The sequence below is a fragment of the Carassius gibelio genome, chromosome A19, assembly GCF_023724105.1.
Source record: "Carassius gibelio isolate Cgi1373 ecotype wild population from Czech Republic chromosome A19, carGib1.2-hapl.c, whole genome shotgun sequence".
In the NCBI taxonomy this organism is placed as follows: domain Eukaryota; kingdom Metazoa; phylum Chordata; class Actinopteri; order Cypriniformes; family Cyprinidae; genus Carassius; species Carassius gibelio.
The window spans coordinates 11,996,404-12,021,131 of NC_068389.1; the positions used below are offsets into that span (position 1 = coordinate 11,996,404).

Genomic DNA, 24,728 nt, shown 5'->3' on the forward strand with positions numbered 1-24,728 from the left:
CATATCTTTGAACAAAAAATACAGTAAAAAATTAATTTTGTTGTATTTTTACAATTTTAAATAACTGTAAATTATTCCTGTGATGCGGATCTGAATTTTCAGCATCATTAATGCAGTCTCCAGTGTCACATGACCCTTCAGAAATCATTCCAATATACTGACTTGTTACTCAAGTAACATTTCTTATTAGTATCCATGTTGTACACAGTTGTGTTGCTTATTATTTTTGTTGAAACTGTAATACATTTCTTTCAGGATTCTTTGATGAACAAATTTTGAATGAATGCATTCTGAATGTCTTTACTGTACTTCTGATCTATGTTATGCATCCTTTTTGAATAAAAAGTACAGTAATTTAAAAAAGTTACTAGCCTAAAAATGTTGAATGCTATTGCAGACACAAAATGTGAAAAATTGGCCTTAGTGGATTACGATCACAGTTTTGCATTTCATACGTAAATACCAAGTTTAAATGGTGTTAAATATTTAGTCTTGGTTAACCAACTGTGACTTGTACTTTAACAATGATTGCTTTCAGATATACATTATTATTTCAAATACATATTTGCCTCATTATTCAGAATCACTGATGAAACATGCTGTCATAATTCCTCATGTATCACCATATTGTGTCAACAGAATATGTAGCCAATAGACTGAGGAAATATATAAACTTGCTCATTAGAAACATTTATCTCCAAGTCACGGAAAAACCAAATTACAGTAAACATCTGCTGTGCATAAACGTTCAGTGTTCCAGATTGATACTACATTCCCAAATGGACTTAATGATGGCCTGGTGAACCTTTTATGACCGTTAGCTACAGTTTTACAAGCGTAAGTGGCTCTTTTATGACGTGCAGCAGTGCGGAGGAAAGCAGGACACCCGGTGAAGGGAGTGTTCGATGCCATGAACTGACTCAGCGTGTTCTAGGGTGGAGCGAACAGGAAGCCTGCTCTGATTTCTGATCTCCTTTACCAACACTGGCCCTTCAGTCCCACGTCACTTATATCACAGGATCAGAGGGAAAGTGGCCTGAACTTGAACAGGAAGAGTCAGGAGTGATAGGGGAGTGTGGGAACTGCTAACCTCAGTTTGATTCTGATAAACTGGGCTTTTTTCCTTGAACTGCCATGAGAACGGCACACAAGGCTTAACCTCTGCTCTGCTTAAATGATGGTTTAGTGGAACATTAAGCATAATACCAGCCCCCCTCAGCAGCACTACTTAAAGAAGTGAGCTGTACTTTCAAGCAAAGACAAAAGGCATGGCACACTGGTTAATTAAAATCCCTCAGCTCATCTACATGCACTGTAAAAAAAAACTGTAATTTTACGGAATTTTACTGTTTTATTTTACAGTTTTTTCCACGTAATTTTGAAATACAGTTTAAAATTGTAAAATTACAGAAAGAGACTGTAAATTTACATATCTTATGTAAAATCACATGAAAAACATGTCAATGTGCATAACGTCCCAAAAATATTTTTGAAGATTTATTTCACATAATGCGCTATATTTATATGTAGTATGTGCAGTATGTGTGTGTGTGTGTACGTGTGTGTGGCATTAATAATATAATGCCATATTTTTTAATAGATTAAAAATATAAATAACAACTGTACAAAAGTTAACGTTCATTATTATTATTATTATTATTATTACTATTGATATAATATGTTGTATATGTAGCCTACATTGCGTGTTTGCATAAAAGAGCAGGTTAATCCTTTTTTGAACAGGTTTGTTGAAAAATCCTTCTCGAAAGAATCGTATTTCCAAAGTACTGTCAACTGACCACATCTTCTTCCGCTTGTCAAAATAGTTCTGCTCAGTTTGGTGTTTTATTACGGATTTATTCTCATAGTACCGTTTCATAATTTGATATAATAATATAATAATATGCTGATATTAAAATAAAAAAAAATAAAAAATGTAATATTCGAACTGAAGGAATTCCCGCCCTAGCGCAAGGACACATTCTCCTCCAAGCACGCAGTGGAGCTGCTGCGCGCGCAGAAGGAATAACTCGACCTTCAGTTTCACGGTCAATCTTCAATCTGAGGCGAAAATAAGCAGGTAAAGTTCATGTTTTCTCATTTTGGTCATTACTAAATGCTATTTCTACTATATATGAGTTCTAAAATTTAGAATGTTTACCTTTTTGAATCGTTAAACCAGTATTTCAAACTTCGGCGCTGACCAGTGCCGTTAGTCGTTAAGTGTGGGTAACGTTAACTTCTAATGTTATTTTGTCCCTGAGGGAAAAACAGGCTTACTTTAAGGAAAGTCGTTAGCTGGTTGTCTACGATACTGTTATTAAATATTATTATCATTTGTGGTTTAAGAACTCATAAATTTAACAGTTAGCTCAGTTAATGTTAAGTTCGAATATGTAGATGTTGCCAACTTTACCGAACTTCGACGCATAATGCAGTGTTTTTAATCAGTTTTGATATACATAATAGTAGGCGTCGTCTAAAAGCAAAAAAAAAAAAAAAAAATCATATTTTTCGAGGCGAGATTGGATGAAAATTCTGAATTTAGAAACAGACTCATTAGGACCAGCGCTTAAAGTGACGCGCGATTTGAAACGTTATGTTCGTCTGCATTTCTCCCTCTTCAAGCACTGGTTATTACGCTTGTATAATGAAATTCACTTAACTACTTTAATTTGTCTGCATGTTTTACTCTTTTACTTCCAGATTTAGTCTTATTGAGGGTCTGAAATATCGTTACAGTCAGTATTTAATCACTTTTTAATAAATTATTTCTGTTGGTTACCCTTTATATCTGTCTATCGGTTAAGCAAATATTTAAAATATTAAAAGTGTTTCAAAAAGCTGGTGAAACCATTGACCAGTTAAAATTGTGAATGAAAAAACAATGTCTGCAGTGTGTCATCTGAGAATTCATATAACCTTGTAATCTTGTAATCTACGCCTAGGGAAAAAAGTTTCACAACTTCTGTTTTAATCACCCTTCTATAATTAAAGACTGTTATAGCTTATAGGGATTATTGATAGACTCACTGATAGGGATGAACAGGTGGCGCAGATAAGGTTCAGAACCATAGATATAAAACATTTATCAATATATTTCTTTGTATTTTTGTAGATTTCCTTAAAATTTCACATTTACATGCTTTTTTTCTCCTTACAGATAAGTTCAGTGAGTGCTAAAACCATGGTCAACATGAAAGGGTGAGTTGCAAAATGCAAAGATGTTCACATATTACACTTGTAATAGTTGTGGTGTTTATGGTTTATGAACTTTATGTTTTCTGTTCACCCAGTCATAGTTAACGACCACATCACCATCTTCTGCAACGCTCTGATGTTTGCTTCATACAACTGCTTGAACATTTCATACCCAGGAAACCAAGGAGAAACGCAAGAGATTGTGCCAAGGTAAAAACACACACTCATACACTCACTCTCACACATATCACACTCACACGTGTGTTCTCACACACACTCACACTTTTTCAACACACACTGAATTACGCATCCTTACATACACTCACTCTAACACACACACTCTCACACACAGTCACACACGCACCCACACACAGTCACACATGCCTACTCACACACACAGACACTCACATACACGCAGTCACACACACACATCCTCACACTCACATACACATTCTCTCACATGCATTCTCACACACACACTCAATGTCACATATGCATCCTCACACTCTCACATATACACACGGTCACACACACATCCTCAAACTGACACACTCTCACATACACACACTCACAAATGCATCTTCACACTCGCACACTCACGTCCACATTTGCACACATGCATCCTCACACACACACACACTCACTCTCTCAAATGCATCCTCACACTTACATACTCTCAGATACACACACTCTCAGAAACGTTTCCTCACTCATACACACACTCTCACACGCATCATCACACACACAGTTACACAGTTTCACATACTCTAACAAATGCATCCTTACACTCACACACTCTCACACACGCATCCTCACACACACTCTCACACACATTCTAATACAAACATCCACACACTCTAACATAGACAGTTACACATGCAACCTCACACACATTCTCTCTCTCACACACACACACTCTCACACGCATCTTCACACACAGTTATACACTTTCACATATTCTTACAAATGCATCCTTACACTCACACACTCTCACACACGCATCCTCTCACACACACTTCCTTATACAAACATCCAAACATTCTCACATAGACAGTCACACACACTCTCACACACACTAACATACTCTCACACGCATCCCCACACAACCTTCTAGGGCTGCATAATTAATCACATGCGTTTTTCAGGCGTGTCTCGTCATTAAAGTCGGTCCTGTGATTAGTAGTAAATATCCATCACCTGTTTTCAAATTAAGCAACATTTAATAAACAGAGCTGTAGTTCACTGACAAGCTATGCAGTATCCTGTTCATAATCTAATGCGATTCATCTGCAAATGCATCTGACAACTGCATGTGGTTAATTGTGCAGCCCTACATGCATCCTCACACTCTCATCCTCACACAACACACATTACATTGTCACAACCTTCTTAGTCTGCCTCACACACAACTACCTCTCACATACTTCTTCACAACATCCACCACAAGCATGCCCTTTACAAGTTCTTATTGTTCTGCTTTTATTTTAAATATATTCACAGCATATGGTACAGTCCATGTTTTATTACTAAATATGTTTTTTTTACTCAACAGATTCCTTTTTAAGATGAACCCCGAGAAGGGATCGAAAGTGGAGAAGACCACATCGAGAAAGAAATCAGCAGTCAGTCCAAAGGTTCTTTCACTGATTAACAAGATTGCGGACTTTGAAAGGATGGAGTAAAACTTGGAGTGTCAGATCTTCCTACATTGCCTAGCAGAAATTCTTGACAGTGTCAAAGACTTAAAATACTTGCTGATTATTTGCTTTCATGGTTGATTTTTTTTTTTTTTAATGCATCATCTGTTGTCAAGATGAATTAATCTGTTCACAGGTGGTTCAGTTTTAAGGACAAATTAATTCTTATTTTTTATTTGTTTACCAATTTGCTATATTGTTGCAGTTTTGAACAATTCTTTTGTGTGTTGTTGCAGTTATTAAATATATATATATATATATATATATATATATATATATATATGAAGAGTTCAGATGCAAAAGCCTCTAAATGCCATCTGAAATTTTCATCTAAAATTTGGATTTTTATCAGGCTCCTATATTTATTTTCAGTTATTTCACTTTAATAGTCTGGCAATGGACCTGCACATTGCCATTAAAGTAAAATGACTCAACTTAAGCATAGGAGCTTGATAAAAATCCCAATTTTAGATGAAAATTTCAGATGGCATTTAGAGGCTTTTGCATCTGAACTCTTCATATATACTGTTGCAGTTATGAAAAAAAACTGAATTGTATGTGGTTGCAGTTGTGATCTAATTTAAACTTTTGGGCTTATTTTTTTATTGGAATATTGTTGCAGTTTAGCTATAATCTCTATACTGGTATATTGTTGCAGTTTTGTACAAAGAATATTAGTAAATTGCAGTCCTGAACAAACTATTTGTATATTCTTGCAGATTGGTCAATAAATTATTAAAACACATTTTTGCACTTGGCTGATTATTTGAATTAAAGCAGTGTTCAAACTTTATGATAATTTAATGGTTTTTTTCTTATTAACTTTCCACAATATTTATGTAAAACATCTTATCAAACATTAAAAGCTGAAGAAAATACAGAAAATATGTAAAATTACAGCAAAAAACTGTATTTTTGAATTACGGAAAATTACTGTTACTTAATGTGCACGTTATTTAACGGTAATTTTCCGGCACCCCAGCTGCCGGAATTTTACCGTTTTTTTACGGGATTTTTTTTTACAGTGTGGCTTGTGAAGCTGAGCTTGTCAGGTATAATTCTCCAGTGCTGTTCTCAAACAAATCAAAGCAGACGGTCAGATAGCCAGATCACACCTCGCTCCAAAGCCTCGTGCCCAGCCAAGCTGTCTTAAAGCTGTTGCCCTCCAAAATGGCATATATATAAAAGCCTGCAACTGTTTTAGATGACAAATGGTGAATTCTCTTTGTTCCACCTCCTTGTACGAGCAACAAATACAGTAGCTTTTCCAATGAGCTTGGTGCCTTGGCTTTTGTGGTGGATATGTGTGCATTTTTCTCATGATTTGAGACCCAATTTGAAGCAAATCCCACCTCTGTTATCTCTGAAGCTGGTATCATCTGATCTCCGTCTGTCATCCACCTGCCATCAGAATTCTGAACAGACCAACGTCCAACGAAGGATTCCTGTTTGAACTGGTCATCTGGTGTGCAGGGCCCTCTCATGCTGTGTTAAAGCCTCATTGTTCCCAGGGAAAATGCTCTTGCGCTAGAACCAGCAGTGCCAGATCCTCTCCAAACACAATATGCAACTCTGTGGGGCTTTGTGCTAACCAGCTGTGTTTAAAAACTCTGAGCAGTTACTTACTGCAGTTTGTAAAAGAGCAAATTCTGTTTGTGCAGTCTTGTCTGATTAATGTTTAAGCATGAACTCTCAGTCGGTTTGGCTTGTTGTGCAAGAACAGTTTTGTGGGTCAATGACAGGTAAGACTGTCGATGATGAAGAAGTAGTAAACCAACTAGTTTAAAACACATCCAAAGTTGTGATGTACTCTTTGTTTTCATGTTGGTTTCATGTGTTTTTTTTTTTTTTTTTTTTTTTTTTGTTTATTTAACTCCAACAAAAGTTAATGTCTGAAAATGTCATGTCATGTTTGTTTACAAATTATTTGTTCTTCATTTTGATATCAAAATAAGTTGTATCCTGACATTTCTGACAATTCAGAAATAGAAAATCATTGTATGAATTGCATTAACTGGAAATTCATAAAAAATATATATTTTTTAAATAAATCCATACAAAGAAATGAGCACTTTACCCTTTAACATGGATGACTCCGAAATACATAATTAAATAGAAACACTCAAACAACACAATGCACAGATTAAATTAAGCTTTTACAATGAATATGGAGATGTAACAATTGCTGTCTTGCACCACCCTCAACATTTATATAGGTGTTTGACGTCAGACTAAGTACAAAGTACATCCTGTTCGGTCCTATGCCTAAAACCGGACGTTCATGTCATGTTACCTCTTTTTCATGTCATAATGACTCTATAAAGGAACAACTTCGGTGACTCAGCTTCAAAGTGCATCAAACGATTATCAGACTTAAAATGCAATCAGAGACATTGTTAGTACATAAACATTGATAATAAGCATGAGTTATCATGCAACAGATAATAAGTAGGACTCAAAACCTATTATCTTCAGTTTAGTTGTGGATTTATTCAAAATGTACAAATTCAGAAACATAAATATGAACACGCCCAGGACACAAGCACTGAGTGACAAACTGACACATTTGAATGTGGAAATGGATATAAAACAAAACAAACAAAATGCTTCATTCGAAGCAATACATTACTTCTTTTTTTGTAGTATGATAAACTCTTTACAAAAAAATCAGATGCTGTAAGTTCATAGATTAGAAAAGGGAATTGCTAAAGTGCATTTAAACATCTCTTGTCGTTCAGGGAAGCACACAATGTGGTTTTAGCTAGAAATGACACCAGTAATCCTCAAACTTGGGAGAAGCTACTACTGCACCAACAAGTCGAGAAGGATAGTACACCTTTAATCTCTTACATATCTTGACAATCACCACATTCACCTGTTGAACTACTTTAGTGGTCGACCAAATACCCTTCTCCATGACTCCAATCTGATTTAAATATTTGTGCGTTCCCAAACAAGTGATCCATAAAGCTTATTCTGGTTCCCCTGACCACCGGGACAACAAACACCCAGGGAAAATGACGGTTGGCCATTCTGGATAAAACCAATGTAGGAAAACACATCACCTGAATGTTCACATTGGATTTTTCATGATGTCAGTGGCAGCTTTGGTAATCAATCCCTCTATTTCAAGACTTTACATGAATGCTAGGACACTAGGATATGTGTAACACTGCAGACGCAAGTGTTGTCCTTCATGAGAACTCAATGTACCACTAGACCTGTTGACACTGTGTAACACGTATTGATGTAAATGTTCCATGTCATCGTCCCACTGTTGCTACAATCCAACAACCAATGTGGTAAATCAATATTGTCCTCTTGTGTTCTCTGAACTCTATTTCTCCAGAACTATCTGACTGATAGAACTCAGCCCCTGAAACAATAATTCCAAGAAGTCAGGAGCCACAATGGCCCATGGCACGTCACCAGCAGAGCCATCATAGAGGCCTACAACCACATCCAGCTCACATCCCATCACCAAACAGTCATCTTTTTCTCTTCTGCTGCCTCATCATCTTTCTCCGCTTGATGATCATGGAGTGGAGACGCTCCAGGCCTTCTTGTAGACCTTCTCCAATGATGGCACAGGCCGGTTGGAGGTGCCATGGTGTATGAGAGCCGAGCTCGTTCAGTGCCAACATCTGTTCAACCTCACCTAATGGCAACGCACTGCGTAGGTCCTGCTTGTTAGCCACCACCAACACGGGCACCCCCTGGTTCTCCTGTAGCCGTGTGATCTTATGCAACTCCGTCTTGGCCTCCTCCATGCGCTCGGCATCTACTGAGTCCACTACGAACACAAGGCCATCGGCGCACCGCGTATAGGAGCGCCACAAAGGCCTGAGCTTTTCCTGACCTCCTACATCCCAGAAATTAAAAGATGCAGTCCGGCTTTTCCCACTGAAAGTCACCTTGATCTTCTCCGTGTTGAAGCCCTTGGTGGGAACGGTGTTCACAAACTCATTAAAGCGTAGCCGGTACAATACGGTAGTCTTACCGGCACAGTCCAACCCGAGAATAACAATGTGCAGGGCCTGAAAGGACGGCAGGCAGGGAAAGAGGGCATGGGGCTCTGATAATCCATTCCCCATCTTGTTCCGCCACCCTGATGAGGATGAAAGTGAACGCGGAGACTCAAGAGACCAAGTGTCGCCGCTGCTACTGCCGATGCTTCACCAAATATTCACAAGGCTTCTCTCGTTCCCCTGAGAAGCTGCTGCTGCTATAACCTGAAACCAAATGAAAAAGGAGATGATGCAATGAGGCCAGCAGTGGAGCACCACGACACACACACACTTTTACAGCTCTCACTTTGTCATTCTAAAAGGCACATGGATTCAGCCTAGCTGGGTGTCATTCAGTCCCAGTGATGGTGAATGAAGGATGAAACAGCAGGAAGCCCATTTGCACATGTAGCGCCACAGGGGTACCAGAATTACGCATCGGTAAAAATCCTCAGGCGCAAAGGCTCCTGTCAATCTATTCTTGCCATTTTATTGTTCAACGGTAGTTGCCAGTTGCAGAGAAAAAAGCACAACCTGGCCTGTGTAAACGGTGAACACCCGAGTCTGTCGCAGATCTCTATGGCCATCTGTAAAAGCGCTCAAGGAGGGGCTCATCTCCATACATAAATACATTAATTTTTTCATCATTTTCTCCCAACAAGTGATTCAAAATTATATTCTTTATTATTTGTGCACTAAAAATTTTTAACGGGCTTCAGGACGCAAAAGATTAATTAGCAAGGTACTCTAAACAGTTATCTTTCTACAATTTAAGCTTTGCAAGCACACGCATATAGAAATAAAATCTCGTTCGGCACCCACCTTATTTAGTGCGACCCTTGCGTTACTCGTTAGATGATGATTTCCAAAATATTGTTGCTATTCAGATCAGCTGAGCAGACAAGTGTATCCTCTCCCTAAAACAGCGCCTGTTCACTGACTCGACAGCCGGCCGCTTCCACTTCATTCTAGCAGGGATGTCTCCGCCCACTGTGTGGGACAACGCCCTGATTGGCTCAATTCAGTCAGCGCGTGTTATTTTCCTTGGAGTTTGATTGGAGAAAAGTCAAGCCTGTCGTCTTTTTTTGGACACGCCCCTTCATCACCTGTTCCTGTAGCTAGGCGTTTAAACTTTTAGAGACGCGCTTACAGGTGAGCGTTACTAGGTTATCAGTATTTCAGTTATTTAACTAAAGGATGGTTGTGCAGGATTTGTTCAATGCATTGTGTAAGGTATACATAATATGTACAGTGTCCCGCTTATTACACGGCTACTTGCCACATAAGTAAATAATTAGACACTAGATATTGATTTGAGTTTAAATATTTGAACGCAAAGCTTTTGTGAACACAGCAGTTGCAAGCAAGCGGCAAATGTAACAACTGTTAGGACATTTAAGGGAAATGGTGCGGTCAAATAACTGGCGATAAATGTTTTCAAATATAACATGTTGGGTTGTTAGTTGTCTTGGTGACATCACTGGTTCCGAGTAGGCTATAAGATTGTTAAAGAGAGAAAATACAGAACACACATGATTGGTAACTATTTTCAAATTCAATGGATTTAGCATAATTTATTTGCGTGCCGCTGAATATTAACTTTAAAAGAAGTCAAGAAAATGTGATCTTGAAGGAAAACGTATAGGTAAATGGGAATAAACATAAGTGACCCAGCACTATCAAAAGAAAGGAGGTGTCAGAACAATTAGACGTGCTATCAAAACAGAATCAGCGCGTGATAGACGTGCTGTCAGTCACTTCTATTCATCCACCGGAGATCTAACTCAATACACTTGACTGCACGATTGCCTGTCTTCAAACAATCGTTCGTTTGATCTTCATAATAAACTATAGTCAATTCAGTATACATTAGTCTATCACTTAAAAAGCCTTTTGTGGTAACAATTTTCCTGTTTTAAAAATTTAAACATATAGCATTTTATAGATTAAAAAGCACTCAATATGTGAAACGTATAGTTTGTATGAAGGATTATGAATTTCCAATGATGGATTTTGTGCGTTAAACGTTTTGTTTCACTTGTGTGCCATCTTGTGGTATTGAAAGTTATTGAAAGTATCATTCCTGGTCACAGCTGCTACAGCAGGGAGTGTTGGGGGGCTAGAATGTGAATCTGACATTTACAGAGCAATCTTTTGTGTACAAGTGTGGAAATACTCTGTCCTCACTATGTGAAAACCTGTTGAACACCATCTATTGAGCCTGGGACCCCACAAGTTAAAAATGCTCATAAATGTTCAAGATGATGTTAGTCTTTAAATATAATAAATGTGCAGGTGAGGGTTAGTTTAAGGGGTAGAGGTCGGGTTATGATTAGCCTAATATACAAACAATGGTACTCTATGAGATGTTCTCACTAGCATGGTAAAATAATACGATTCTCGCCTTCTTTAATGACTTTAATTACAAGCGTTTCATGCACTTGACACTATTTAGCTGTTCATTGTCCATGTACAATACATTATCATTGCATATTTAACCATTGTTCCAATGCTGATTGATTAATTAATAGTGAAAATCCCCATCAGTAATGTGCAGGCTGGTTTTAAAATAATGTTACAATATTGTTTCCTTCTAGGATCAAATACTTACAATTTGCATGCAAATGAAGTAAATATTTACAAGCAGCTCATTGGGTTTCATGAATTTTAACCCTGAAATGTGCATTTCTTAAATTATAATCAGTGTGCTTGTGTATGACATGTGCCATTGTAGTACCTGGATGTAAAAAGTGAAAGTGATGTAACTCATACCCAGAATTCTCTGCATTTAACCCATCCAAAGTCCACACACACAAACTGTGAACAGCCATTTATGCTGTGGTGTCCAGGGAGTAGTTGGGGGTTCAATGCCTTATTCAAGGACACCTAAGTCATGGTATTGCCGGCCCAAGACTCAAACCCACAACCCTAGGGTTAGGAGTCAAACTCTCTAACCACTAGGCCACGAATTCACCCATGTACCACTATGTACATGAAGTTTAGTAATATAGTGTTATCTTCTAATACCAACACTTAATCATAGTATTTCTAGTATTTTGTGTGTCCTGGTGGTCAGCAAAACCACAAAATCACTTCTTGAACGTTTATTTTGTATTACTCGTGTTGTAGTACATTTTATTCGTCTCTAGGGGGCTCTTGTGTACTGCATTGACTGAAACAAGACATTTTTGAAAAAGTTAATTGATTCTTTTATTGTTGAATTCCGATCATGCATACAGGAATCCAGAGCAGAAATATAAATCTGAAATACACAACTTTAAGATCTGATGTATATTGGGTAACTTTACATGTTGGACATGATGCCATATTTGTATGCTTTTATTATGGAATAGACTAATAAACAACTTTCAGTTTTATCATTCCAGTCAAGCCTTTTGACTTAAAGGGTTTCAGGATTTCACTAAAGCATCAGTGATTGCACTGCTCTTGTCATGAGGTCACTGTCCCATCGAGAGGTGTCCCACCCCAGGAACCAGCCGGTGAAGGTGGGGGGCTCATGTCCCTGCTTTACCACCACAACAGATGTCCCCTTGTCCCGTCCTGATGGGTCTGTCTCAATGTAAGTCTTTGCTGCAAAGGTACAAATGCATATTCAAAAAAGCTGAATGACTATAATAGATTACAACAGAGAGGACATGATTAAAAAAGACGTATTTTACATATTGTTATGCATAAAATGTATCCTTTGCTGTTGGATGTGAGAATAATGTGGTTTTTCAAGTATGCTGTTGATGTATTAAGTGGTTTCAGGTTGTATTCAGATTATGCAGAAAATGTTTTAAGGAATGTGTGCCTAAAGCATCACACCTGATTTTACTGACTCGGTCCTCTCCACCTCATTGGCATCCTTTCCAATCCACACAAACACCTGAGAGATGAAAACAAGGATCAGTGGCACGTAGTGAATGCTAATCCATGAAAGACAGGAGATATCTTTAAAAACTTGAATAAAGATAGTCAGAAATCTAATCAGTGATAACTGCTGTCCTTTGAATCTTCAGGATATTCCCGGAGGAAGACATAAAGAGAGATAGCTCTCTTACTTGATCCCAGACATCCAGTAACATGACATCATCCTCTGCCAGGTCATCTTGGTTAAACTCGCCAGGCACTTCTTCAATCTACAGTGGTAAAAATGAATGTTTAGAGTCCAAACAACAGTCTGCCTGTATGTAGCAGTTTCTGAGCAGTTAGCACAGGAAGCCAAGTCGTGTTTGACGTGTTCGAAAGCAAAAGCCCAATGTGAAACTGAACTGGACTTTGGCTTTCTTTTATCAGGTCTGGGATACTCACAATGAACTTTCCAGTTTTGTTGGAGCAGGCGAACAGGCGGGGAGGATGTGTCATAGATTTGCTCTCCAACATCTCAGACTTCTGATATGCCATCTTTCCACCCAGAGCATTCCAGAAGTCCTCTTCAAATGGGAAAATGAGCAACAAGTATGTAAAGTTACCAGTGTGTGAGAATGAAGTATGAAGAGTATGAATTGAGTATTGCACAACACATTGCCCATACCTGGCTCTTTTCCTTCAGTAATTGGCTTGATTTTGCAGTCCAGCTTCTCACTCATGTACTTTGCCCCTCGTTCCTCTTCATCACTGGCCCCCTTCCCTTTCCACAAATACCCATCCCCTTCAGGTAACTTCAGCAGGTAGGCATCATTGCTGTTCAAACTTGTTGCTTTAGCATCTACCTGTTAGACCACAAACCAGCACTCTCTAAGGACATATCTAATCTGAAGTGACACTTCAAAATAGGTCAGCCTAACCAAAGATGCTAAACGCTGTGTTGGAAAATTAAGCAGATCTCCACTATCTTGGTCTAAGTGATCTGCCAGTGCTAACCAGAATGACTTAGGTAGTCGTCCTCAGCTCTACTACATGGTAGTCTAGCTCATCAACAAACTAAACCAATTAGGACCAGCTACTACTACTCGCCTCATGAATCCGTGTAATGGTGCCCAGGTTCTTGCGAACTTGAAAGAGGCGTGTTGGAGGTGCTGGTGCCTGTCCTCCCTTTCTAGAAGTCCCGTTCTTATACACGATCAGAGGCTTGTCTTTGAAGAGACTCAGCAAATGAGGTGGTTCCTTTCCTTGAGTCACTCGCACCTGAAAGGACATGAAACGGACGGAACTATTAAAATAAGAGTCTAGTTATGTTTTCTTCTAGATTTTCAATCAGGGTTTCCGAGCACACTCCTTATCTAGTCCGTAGTCCAAACCCAGTTACATTCAGTAAATTAGTACTGTATTTTTCGGACTATAAGTCGCACCTGAGTATAAGTCAAATCAGTCCAAAAATACATTATGATGAGGAAAAAAACATATATAAGTCGCACTGGACTATAAGTCGCATTTATTTAGAACCAAGAACCAAGAGAAAACATTACCATCTACAGGCGCAAGAGGGCGCTCTATGTCTTCAGTGTAGGCTACAGTAGCACTGAGCAGCATAGAGCGCCCTCTCGTGGCTGGAGACGGTAATGTTTTCTCCTGGTTCATGTCTCTTAGTTTATTTCTTTTGGTTCATGTCAAATTAATTTTGATAAATAAGTCACACCTGACTATAAGTCGCAAGACCAGCCAAACTATGGAAAAAAGTGCGACTTATAGTCCGGAAAATACGGTCTAAAGATAAAATTCAAATCGCACTCACCTGAACAGCTCTTCCTCCCAGCGAACGGTCCAGTTCAACAGTGAGAAAGGCTGAAGCTGTCAGTTCATCTATTGTGCTGCTGGAACCTTGCCTGAGGGTGAAAGCATAGAGCGATAAGCCATATTTGACTCTTTTTGTGTATGATTTGACTTCCCCTTTGGAAACTATCTGCTTCTTTGAGGCTCACCAGGTGTAAATGATTTCTCCCTTGGTGTAGGTATATAAAATGATATAGCAGTCTCCTCCATAGAACTGGCCGTATGTCTCTGGGTCAACAGGAACCTTGGTATCACCTGTGGTATTACCACACTCCACCCTCCAAATCTATGAAACAAGAGCAGATGCTGCGTGACTACCTTGAACCTGTTGCAAAATCTGCACGGCGACAGATAAAATTACACTTTTTCCCCGAACAACGGTAAACGCCTTTAGAGAGCAAAAGTCGTTCAGCAGCTTATCAGAATTTTATCATTTTGGAAGAAAGATGCTCATCTGCACCTATGCTAAATGCCAGCAAAATTGAACTTATACAATCTCTGATCTCTTGTATGCAAATTGTGACCTGTGTTTTTCCAGTGCCATTGTCAACCATGTTGAACTGAGCAGCCATTCCATGAGACTTGTGCAGCTTGGAGGCATCAAACTGTTCTTGTTTAATCCTGGCGATCCGCTCAGTGACAAAGACTCTGCCTAGACCCTCAGCCTGGTCCTTTTCTTTCCAGCTTTTAAAGAACTGCTTAAAAATGGGCGTCTCTCCACCCTCCGGAAGAACCTGGATCTGTGTACAGGGTGAAAAGACCTGGGTGAAAAAATACTATACATTTTCCTTATGCAAACATTTTACCTTTAGGCATGCAACAGCTTATAGTTGTTGCAAATAATATTAGTAATATGTACCCTAAGTTACTACTATGAACCTTTTAGAGTACGGGTGTCCAATTTTGCTCCTGGAGGGTTGACATCTTGCAGATTTGATCTCCAACCAGCTCCAAAACACTAGCCTAGAAGATTTTATTGAGTATAAAGACCTTAATTTTGCTGGTTTAGGTGTGGAGCTAAGCTCTGCAGAACAATGGCCCTCCAGGAACAGGTTTGGACACCCTTGATTTAGGGGTAAATAAGGTACAAAGTTGTCCGTTTTAGTGCTCTGCTCCATAGACAAGCTCTTGTAAATTTTTTGCATATTTTGTTTCTGACAGTTTAGCTACACCCAACTGTGGTGATTCACTCATTCAAGTGAATGTAAATTGTAATGCAGCAAAACATATATGCATATTTAATGTTTCTGAACCTGGGTATTGGCAGGATATCCCATCTGTTTAATGAAGCCCTCAGCTGTTTTCATGGCCGCCTTCCTTTCATCTGGATTTGCTTCGTGGCCTAGATCAACAAAAAATAAGGTCAAGGAATCTCAGTAAGACGGTTACACAACCCCTTCATTTAATGGCTTCAGTTTACTAATACCTTTCCACACAAAGATAATTTTGCTTTTTCCATGGTCCAGAATGAAGCATTCTTTAGACAACAGGTCACTCTGGTTAAACGGATTTTCCTCTGACACGAGCGTAACTTGCATTTCCCCTGTTGCATCTGATACCTGTAAAGTGCATTGTATTTATATAATATTACATTTCCACTGTGTGCGTGTGTCTATTGAATTTGCATATACTGTAGGTGAAGTTTATAGACTTGTTTACCATGTAAAGTTTGGCCATTTTCCTGTTTGACACGTCTGCAACCACATCCTCATTTTCGTCCCCTTCAGGGATGACAGGCTTCTCACCGAGAACCTGTGATGTGCAAAGACGAGGTATAAAAATGTCAAACCTTCCAGCTAAACCTGATGTTGCACTGCCTAAAGCAAACTTTGAGTTAACTTTAAAATAATCAGGGTTGAAAGATAAGCTCTACCAGCAAAAATAAACTTTAATAAGTTCTTCTGGATGGATAAGATTGGGTTGCATGCAAATTATTTTTTACGTAAGATGATGGTCATTTTTATTTGATACCTTTATCATCTCTTTAGGCTCTTGTCCTTCCTCTACAACCACCAGCTTGGCCCGTCCGTTCCTCTCATTGTCTCGGATACCAATGGAGACCTGTGCAGCTTTGAGGCGCTCAAACTTGTTGCACTTAGACCCACACCATTGGTAGATCTCCTAGTTTCAGAAATGTGTTTAATTGATTGCTTGGCAATGTGTGCTTATGTTTCTTAGAAGTACAATAGCAGACTTCCTAGGAAGAAAATGGCCTCTGTTTTGTTCCTGGTAATTTTGTTGGTGACAAGATTTCTTTGTCACCTTTACCTTTAAAAAAAGGTACCATATAGTTGTTTTTGCATATTGTCATTGTGGAATGGTATCAATCAGGATTTGTCTGTTCTGTTTGTTTAACTGCGGTCTGTAAATTCCTTTGGAGAAGTGAGAGAGTACAGCACTAAGTGTGCTGTCAAATGGCATTTTCATTATTAATCTTCCTTCAAACTATCCTATAATGGTCAGCAAGAGCCTGGTGAAAGCTTAATAGATGCATCTGTTTTTAGGCATGAGACATGGTTCAGCCCTTGTGCTCCCATAACATTAGTTTGACACAGTATGTTGACAGTCAAGTAATTCGACAGCAATCCAATTATCAAACCCACCCAAAGTGCATACAAAGAGGACATTAAATACACGCAGCACAAGTGAACCAGCCAGTTATTGTTTATGGGAAATGAAGTATAAAATATGGCATTTCTAATGGGATTCTATCTTGATTATCCTTACTGAGAATATACTTATTTAATTATTTTATTATATTTGTACTTTTTATTATTATTATTATTATTTTATGTGTTATCTGTGAAAGGTCTGAAGGGTTAAAAAAGGTTTGTATTACTCAAAATTAAATAAAAAATATGAATTTGGTCATTTAGCAATCAAAGATGATTGCCCTCTTTCTTAATTAATCAGTCATCATTTGGTATTTTGCAGTGATTTTGAGATTTCTTTGCAAAAAAAAAAAAAAAAAAAGACATGTTTTGCACAAACTATTGATTTCAGCAGACTTGGAATACATTGCACAAGTCGTTATAGATGTGGATCACTTTTTGTACTTTACAAGCTGCGGTTTTCCATTTTTTGCTGTATATGGAAAAGTACAGTGTAGATATTTTGCTAAACAATTCCATGGATGTTCCACATAAAATGTATAAAAAATAAATAAAATACAAAAAAAATGTCTAATCATCCATTTGGAGTGACATGAAGGTGAATGGATGTTGACAGAATTTTCATTTTAAGGTAAAATATTCTTTTAAAAACACTTAACACAGCCATTTGTATGTTTTTGTGCAAATCTTACCGCTCCCAGATCAACTATGAAGCAGTCGCCATTGTTGAAACTGGCCCAGGCGAGAGGCACTTCTGTGGCCCGGACAGTGCGTCTGCCCTTGATGTGGAAGAGTCGCTGCGCACTAAGATCATTGGTGACCACTTGATGAAACCCTGATGCCACACCTCCGGCCTGAGAAGGTTGGAAAATATAAATATTTTTCCCCCCTATCTTTCTTCTTGTTTTTCCAACTTTAAACCCTTCCAGTTTATAAACCCGTGAGTCATTTTCATTCTGAGGCCAACTGCAACACAGAGGAGAATGTTCCCAAACACATGCTGTAACACAACATCCCCTCAGACCACATATTTAAGTTTCTGTTTCTGAAAAACATAAGGTCCTATGTACAGTGGGAATGTATTAGAGTAGCAGGTTTTACCTCACCCAAATTGTAAACAAAAAGGCTAATCCTATAGATTTGCACGGTGAACTTTAGGAACTTTTTTCTCTGTTTGCAAAAACAGCATCTTTCCATCAGTTTAAACAGCAGCTTTATGTTTTACCTATGACAAACCCGAAATAACGTGAATAATAATAACATGCTGTTTTAAGTGGATCACAAAAACTAAAAGAAAAGTGTTGTGAGAGTAGTTTTAGAGGGTTATATCTCATCTCAAACCTTGTATGTGATCCCTCCTTTGAAGTAGCTGGTGAAGTTGGTGGACTCAAAACCTTGGAGTTCACGGTACTGGACCGGTCTTCCTCCCAGGTAGTCATCCATCTGAATGGTAAAGATGGCTGCTGCTGTACTTTCATCCTGGGTACACTCCTTACCTAGAAAGAGATAAAAAAGGATCACCTACTTCTGTGGCCTATTCACCCTTTTTCATTCAGGTTAATAATTAAGTGATTGTTTTTCTTTTTCTTTTTTTCTTGTACACTTTCAGCTCATCAGATGCATGAACATTGCATCTGCAAACCAAACAGAGTTGTTTGTTTTCTCACTTGATGACGACTGATAGCCAAAGTGTCTGTTCTGTTTACCCAGCATAAATTTTTTAACTTTAAAGCCTGCTATATCAGCTGTTGCCTGTGACCAAAGATGTTGTCAGAGGTAAAATGCTCCTTCTACGCGATCTGCTCATTTTGTAGTAGGCTTTTTAGGGCAAATGACTTGGCAAAAAAAGACACTATGGGCAGAAACATCAAGGAATCCATCTGTATTGGAAGTGGTTAATGACTTATAATGGAAGACGTTTGTGTGTGTGTGTGTGTGTGTGTGTGTGTGTGTGTGTGTGTGTGTGTGTGTGTGTGTGTGTGTGTGTGGGTATGGCCACAAATACGCTCAAGGCCATAACATCTTAGTGATATTGACAGTTCTGAAACATGGAGAAGAGAAAGTGCTTTCTCTCAGCGAGGAAGGAAACTGTATTAAATGCACACGGTTCCTGGCCACTAAATGGCTTCTAAATTGCTGTGATCTTTTTTTAGAAAACTGGTGACTTTAACATAACTTTAATATTTTTCTTGTAGAGTCTACAATAGTAAAAATGCATAAACCATGGTAATTCTCATCTTCGTGAGTTTCATGTTTTCTGTTCTTTTGCAACTTAACCACAGAAGTTGGTTTTTGAAATTGACGTGAGACATCTTTTTAAAGCAACCCAGCCATATTTTAGGAATGCACTATTCATAATTTTTAAAATCACATTTTAAAGTATTTTAAGAGATGTATTCATCCAGACCTATGCAGCATTGAGGTTCAAAGTATCAGATCAAAAATCATGCTCATACAGAATGTATATAGGTGAAAGTTCAGTCTTAATTTCAGGTGACCCATGCAGTGCCCGCTTCTGAGAACAAACTTTACAACATTTTATAGGGCCATATACTCTGCTTTACTCAGATTATCTGCTGGCGTGTTTACAATGCGCACATCTGAGTATCCTGTCAGCCAATTTGCCTTAGTTTTCCTCAACCTTTTAAGTGACTGAGATTTTTTTTTTTGTTTTTTGTTTTTTTTAACTAACGTTAAAATAACCACACGGTTCTGGAATAATTTATGAATACAATTTGACAATTTAACTGATACCCTCTTTAACATTAAGGAACTATATAAGTCAAGCTAGTGAGATTAGACACTTTACTGTTTAACTACAGAGTCATAAGTAATATTAAGTAATAGAAAATATTATACATAGTACATATATAAAAAGAGTATTTAAAACATAAAAAAGTTGATTCAAAAGACCTAAGCTCTTTTATAAATGACAGGAAATCCACTGCTTACCCAGCCAGTAATGCAGATCGAAGAAGCTATAGTGATTTTGTTTGACCGTGTGGAGCACCAGGTAGGCATCACCTATATAGAAGCTCCCGTGTAAGTTTTCAGGCACAGGGACCAGTTCCATCTTTTCAATTCTCCATATCTGTAGACCTGGGTGCTGGCCAGCCTGCTCGAACTCTTTGTGTTGAAACCCCATGCTGGAGAGCGGTCAGATGGAGATGTGGTGAGAGACAGACAGTGTACTTCAGTGGTCTGACAGCACTGAAATAATAACAGTGGTGTGCAGATGTCTCCACTGACACTTTAAGTGGGCGTGTTCAGGAACACGGTGAAGTAGTTCAACATGCATAGAGAGAGGGAGAAGCATAAAACGATATTGAGTCATGTGGTATTCTTTTATTGCATTTACCTACTGCATATTAATTAACTTAAATGACTCTATAATGAAAATGAAACGGAAAGTGTTGTCTGAAGTGGTGTACCGAAACTCTACAGAAGTAATAGTAAACGTAGTAGAAGTAATCCCTAATGAAGGGGGATTTGATATAAAATAGCTAAAACTACATTAATTTATTTACATTTGTGACCCTGGACAGCAAAACCAGAACTAAGTCACTGGGGTATATTTTTAACAATAGCAGAAGAAATCAAAATTACATTCTTATTATTTTATTTTATGCCTAAAATCATTAGGATATTAAGTAAAGGTCATGTTCCATGAAGATATTCTGTAAATATCCTACAGTAAATATATAAAAACCTAATATTTGATTAGCAGAGATGTATAGTAACGAAGTAGAACTACTTCACTACTGTACTTAAGTACTAAAAGGCGGTATCTGTACTTTACTAGAGTATTATTTTTTTCTCCTACTTCCACTTTTACTTCGGTACATATTTTCGCTGAGTTTAATACTTTTACTCCGATATTTTTTTTATGTGCTGCATCGTTACTCGTTACAATTATAATAATGTTACGAATCATTCCATTACACCACTGCCAGAACTGTAGATGGCAGGTTTGATGAAGCTGGCACATCATTAAGCGAATCAAGCGAGACTGCGCGTGCTGACTGAACTGCTGTGAAGAGAGAGATGAACACCGAGCCGAGCCAGATAATGACTCGTTCACAAGTCAAGAACCGGTTGCATCATTTTTTGGATGACCAGTAACGTTAGTTCTTTCTGACAGTTCGATTCAATAAACCAGTTGAAGAAAACAGTTCACCGATTCTTTTGCGCTCGATGCAATGGCGTCATTGGCGTTGACTGCACCTGGGCTCATAACATTAACACATAATCAGTTCAGAATCAATCACCAAAAGAATCAGTTCGGTTCCAGACGCTCTGTGTGTCGGTTTGCTTCACGCTTAATCACACATGCGCAGTATCATCAGCTCCTCGGTCCACGATTCGGACGCGTCTGACAGAAACGGTTCTTTACTCGAGAACGAGTCATTATCTGGCTCGGCTCGGTGTTCATCTTCAGTTCTCTCTTCACATCAGTTCAGTCAGTGTACTGTTTGAGTCAATGAATTACTCCGGGATATTGGTTTGTTATAACTCAGAGGGAGTGTCAGACACATTAAACAAGTTAAGCTTAATTCAGCTGTGGATTAATGCGTATTGGAGACGCGAACTGTTTAAAACGATTCCGTTTGATTTGGTGAACTGTTTCAAAAAGATCCGGTTACATCGAATGATTCGTTCGCGAACCAGATATCACAAACTGCTTTGTTTTTAACTGTCTTACAACAGACGCGTAAGAGAAGACAATGCTGAATAAAGTCATAGTTTTTGCTATTTTTGGACCAAAATGTATTTTCGATGCTTCAAAAAATTCTAAATGACCCTGATGTCTTACGGGTTTGAAACAACATGAGGGTAAGTTATTAATGACATCATTTTGCAAATTGGGCTAACTAACCCTAGTAACCGTTTTTTTGTTTACAAGAAGTTACAGTCAAAGGAATTGTGATTGTCCTTTAGGTTAATCATTTGAAATAGTAAAAACAATATGTTCAAACTTTTGACTACTTTCTTTAATAGCTACATAACACAATACTTCTACTTTTACTTTCAGTACTTGAGTAGTAAATTTTAAAATAGACTACTTGCAATACTTAAGTACAAAAAATGTTGAATACTTTAGTACTTCTACTTAAGTGTGGTGCTTAAAGAGCACTTCTACTTCTACTCAAGTCACTTTTTTGATAGAGCACTTGTACTTTTACTCAAGTATGGTTCTCTAGTACTTTATACATCTCTGTTGATTAGTAATATCATTGCTAAGGACTTCATTTAGACAACTTTCAAGGCGGTTTTCTCCATATTTAGAATTTTTTGCACCCTTTAGATTCCAGATTGTCAGATAGTTGTGTCTCGGCCAAATTGTCCTACAGTGTCATAACAAACCATATATCAACGGCAAGCTTTTTTATTCAGCTGTCAGATGATGTATAAATCTCAATTTGAAAAAATAGACCCTTATGACTGGTTTTGTGGTCCAGGGTCACAGTTATAGATGATTGTCTACCATTTGGAATAGTACAAAAGTTTGAAAGGGTGCCTGCAGGGCCTGCACATTACCACATTTTTTATATTTAAAATCTCTCTCTATATATATATTATATTTATATATCTTTCACTTGGATATTATATACACTGAGTATACACTTGCATGCACATCTACCACAGTTAGTCCCATAGAAATTTAGCATCAAAATCTTTTCTGAGGACACAAATACACTTGTGCACGATTTATATATGTGAAAGCTTATTTTGCATCAACATTGAAGATGTATCATAAATTATATTGAAAATATTTCAGCTGCAGCTGGAATTAGTGATTCATTAAGATGGGTGGGGTTGAGGTTACATTAGGTTAGGTAGAAAATGTATATATATATATATATATATATATATATATATATATATATATATATATAATAAAAACTACTGGAAAAAAACATTTTTAAGAGGAAGGTAATTTTATATGAAGATCTCACTTTAAACAAGAAACAAGGAGTTACTTCATGCAGCAAATCCTTCACTGACACATGGTTTACCCATGTGACTAACAAGGAAACATTTGTGTGCATCTTTCAGCAATGTTTCAGGTAAAGGGTGTAACTGTCATATACGGTACGGTCGCTTCCTTCAAAGAGTGCTGGGAAATGAACCTTTGAGTTCCAGTGAGGTGCCCTCTAGTCCTTCGTGGAGGATTGTGGTAAAACGAAGCATCCACAACTATGCAATACAATTAGTCAAAACGTTAAAAACTCCACCCAATGCAGCCTCCAGCAAGCCAGGTTTTTAAATGATATAGGATAATTTCCTCCCGGGCTTGACTTGTCATTTCAGGTCATGTTATGTGTAGAGAATAACATATGACATATATAATAAAAAGAAGAAACACTTTGTAGACTAAATCAACCCGTCAGATCAAATCATCACTGTCTAAACCAACACAGGTGCTAATTGAACCCTTCAGAATCCAGAGGAACAGGCTGTTACTCAACAGCATGAACTGAGAGATGCCAAATAAACCATGACAAATTGAACTTTTACAATCTATAACAAAAATGAACAAATCCTGCACATTATCAGTACTTGCAAAAGTGTGTGAAATTATGTGAAAAAATCAGGAGTTGTGCAAGTGTTTTTGTTTGTTCCCTGCATTTCGAAGATGCTTGTTTTACAAACAAGGCCCAGTTTGACGCCGGATTTGCACATAGTTTATTTCTTAAGGATAAAGCAGTCCCAACGAAAAAGGGTCACGATCGTGTGTTGGAACCGCATGCGGTGAGTAAAACTGCTTCAAATATCTCTGTGTTGTTAACTTAGCTATCGGCGCGTAAGCACATCAAGTAAACAAGGGGAGGATCCAAGATGGCGGAATGAGAGGTCTAACTTTTGCAGGCTCTGTATATTAGTTGTTATTTAGTTCCCAGATTTTGACATTCAAAGATGCAGCAAATATAATTTTCATTGGAAGTATTGTTTTAATACTTTTGGAGTATTTATCAGTCGCACTGAAGGTTTTTTTTTTCAGTTTTGTGAAGATGTCTATTCAAAACTATAATCTGTTAGCCCTGCAGGAGGCTTGCGACGAAAGTGATTTAGAAAGCATGGTTGTAGCCAGCTCAAAATCTACCAATCCTACTCACACGCTGATTGATAGCCCGCTCCCAAAAAGGTTGAGATCCGTGGAAGAAGGTGAAACTAGTATGGCTATTCTCAGTGCCTTACAACTGTTAACCAAAAAAGTGGATGAGCAGACCGAGCTGTTGAAAGGCTTTGATAAGCGTATTGAAGTTAACAAGGGCGCCATCTCTGAGAACAAGGCAGAAATCTCTGTGTTGCAGAAGAAAGTCGCCGAATTACAGATAGTGAACAGCTCGCTCAAGAAAGCCCACGAAGAACAAGCTCGCTACAATCGAAGATGGAATCTGAGGATGATTGGTCTACAAGAAAAAGACGGAGAGGATGCAAGAAAACTGGTGATTGGGATTTTAACCAGAGTGGTTCCGCTTTCTGTTGATCGG

At 38.1% G+C, this 24,728-nt stretch overlaps 2 protein-coding genes and 1 long non-coding RNA gene across 3 annotated transcripts; 1 reads left to right on the forward strand and 2 right to left on the reverse strand.

The window, feature by feature from the left end:
- Positions 1-1,158: 1,158 nt before the first annotated feature.
- LOC127935497 (uncharacterized) lies at positions 1,159-5,643 on the forward strand. The gene is made up of 4 exons (XR_008148093.1): positions 1,159-2,080; positions 3,164-3,204; positions 3,297-3,411; positions 4,754-5,643. It is a non-coding gene; the product is annotated as an uncharacterized LOC127935497 (long non-coding RNA).
- A 1,720-nt stretch (positions 5,644-7,363) lies between these two features.
- Positions 7,364-9,886, reverse strand: LOC127935499 (ADP-ribosylation factor-like protein 4A). The gene is made up of 2 exons (XM_052533418.1): positions 9,728-9,886; positions 7,364-9,130 (listed from the first exon to the last, which is right to left on the reverse strand). Exon 2 carries the CDS (start codon positions 8,990-8,992, stop codon positions 8,387-8,389), a length of 606 nt encoding a protein of 201 aa, XP_052389378.1. The 5' UTR covers positions 8,993-9,130; positions 9,728-9,886; the 3' UTR covers positions 7,364-8,386.
- Positions 9,887-12,085: 2,199 nt separating this feature from the next.
- On the reverse strand, positions 12,086-20,477 carry LOC127935498 (scinderin). Its single transcript, XM_052533417.1, has 16 exons — positions 20,185-20,477; positions 18,574-18,728; positions 17,925-18,086; positions 16,592-16,741; positions 16,280-16,372; positions 16,047-16,179; positions 15,874-15,962; positions 15,145-15,360; positions 14,770-14,906; positions 14,583-14,673; positions 13,865-14,035; positions 13,443-13,620; positions 13,220-13,341; positions 12,970-13,047; positions 12,734-12,794; positions 12,086-12,496 (listed from the first exon to the last, which is right to left on the reverse strand). The coding sequence occupies exons 1-16, from the start codon at positions 20,375-20,377 to the stop codon at positions 12,327-12,329; spliced, it is 2,199 nt and encodes a 732-aa protein (XP_052389377.1). The 5' UTR covers positions 20,378-20,477; the 3' UTR covers positions 12,086-12,326.
- Positions 20,478-24,728: the final 4,251 nt, after the last annotated feature.

Coding starts and splice junctions, on each gene's coding strand:
- LOC127935499 (XM_052533418.1), bottom strand. CDS start 8,992: ATGGGGAATGGATTATCAGAGCCCCATGCCCTCTTTCCCTGCCTGCCG.
- LOC127935498 (XM_052533417.1), bottom strand. CDS start 20,377: ATGGGGTTTCAACACAAAGAGTTCGAGCAGGCTGGCCAGCACCCAGGT. Junction 14,674..14,769: donor GGAGAAATCATTTACACCTG/GTGAGCCTCAAA, acceptor TTTCACCCTCAG/GCAAGGTTCCAGCAGCACAA. Junction 14,036..14,582: donor TGGGAGGAAGAGCTGTTCAG/GTGAGTGCGATT, acceptor ATGTCCTTTCAG/GTGCGAGTGACTCAAGGAAA.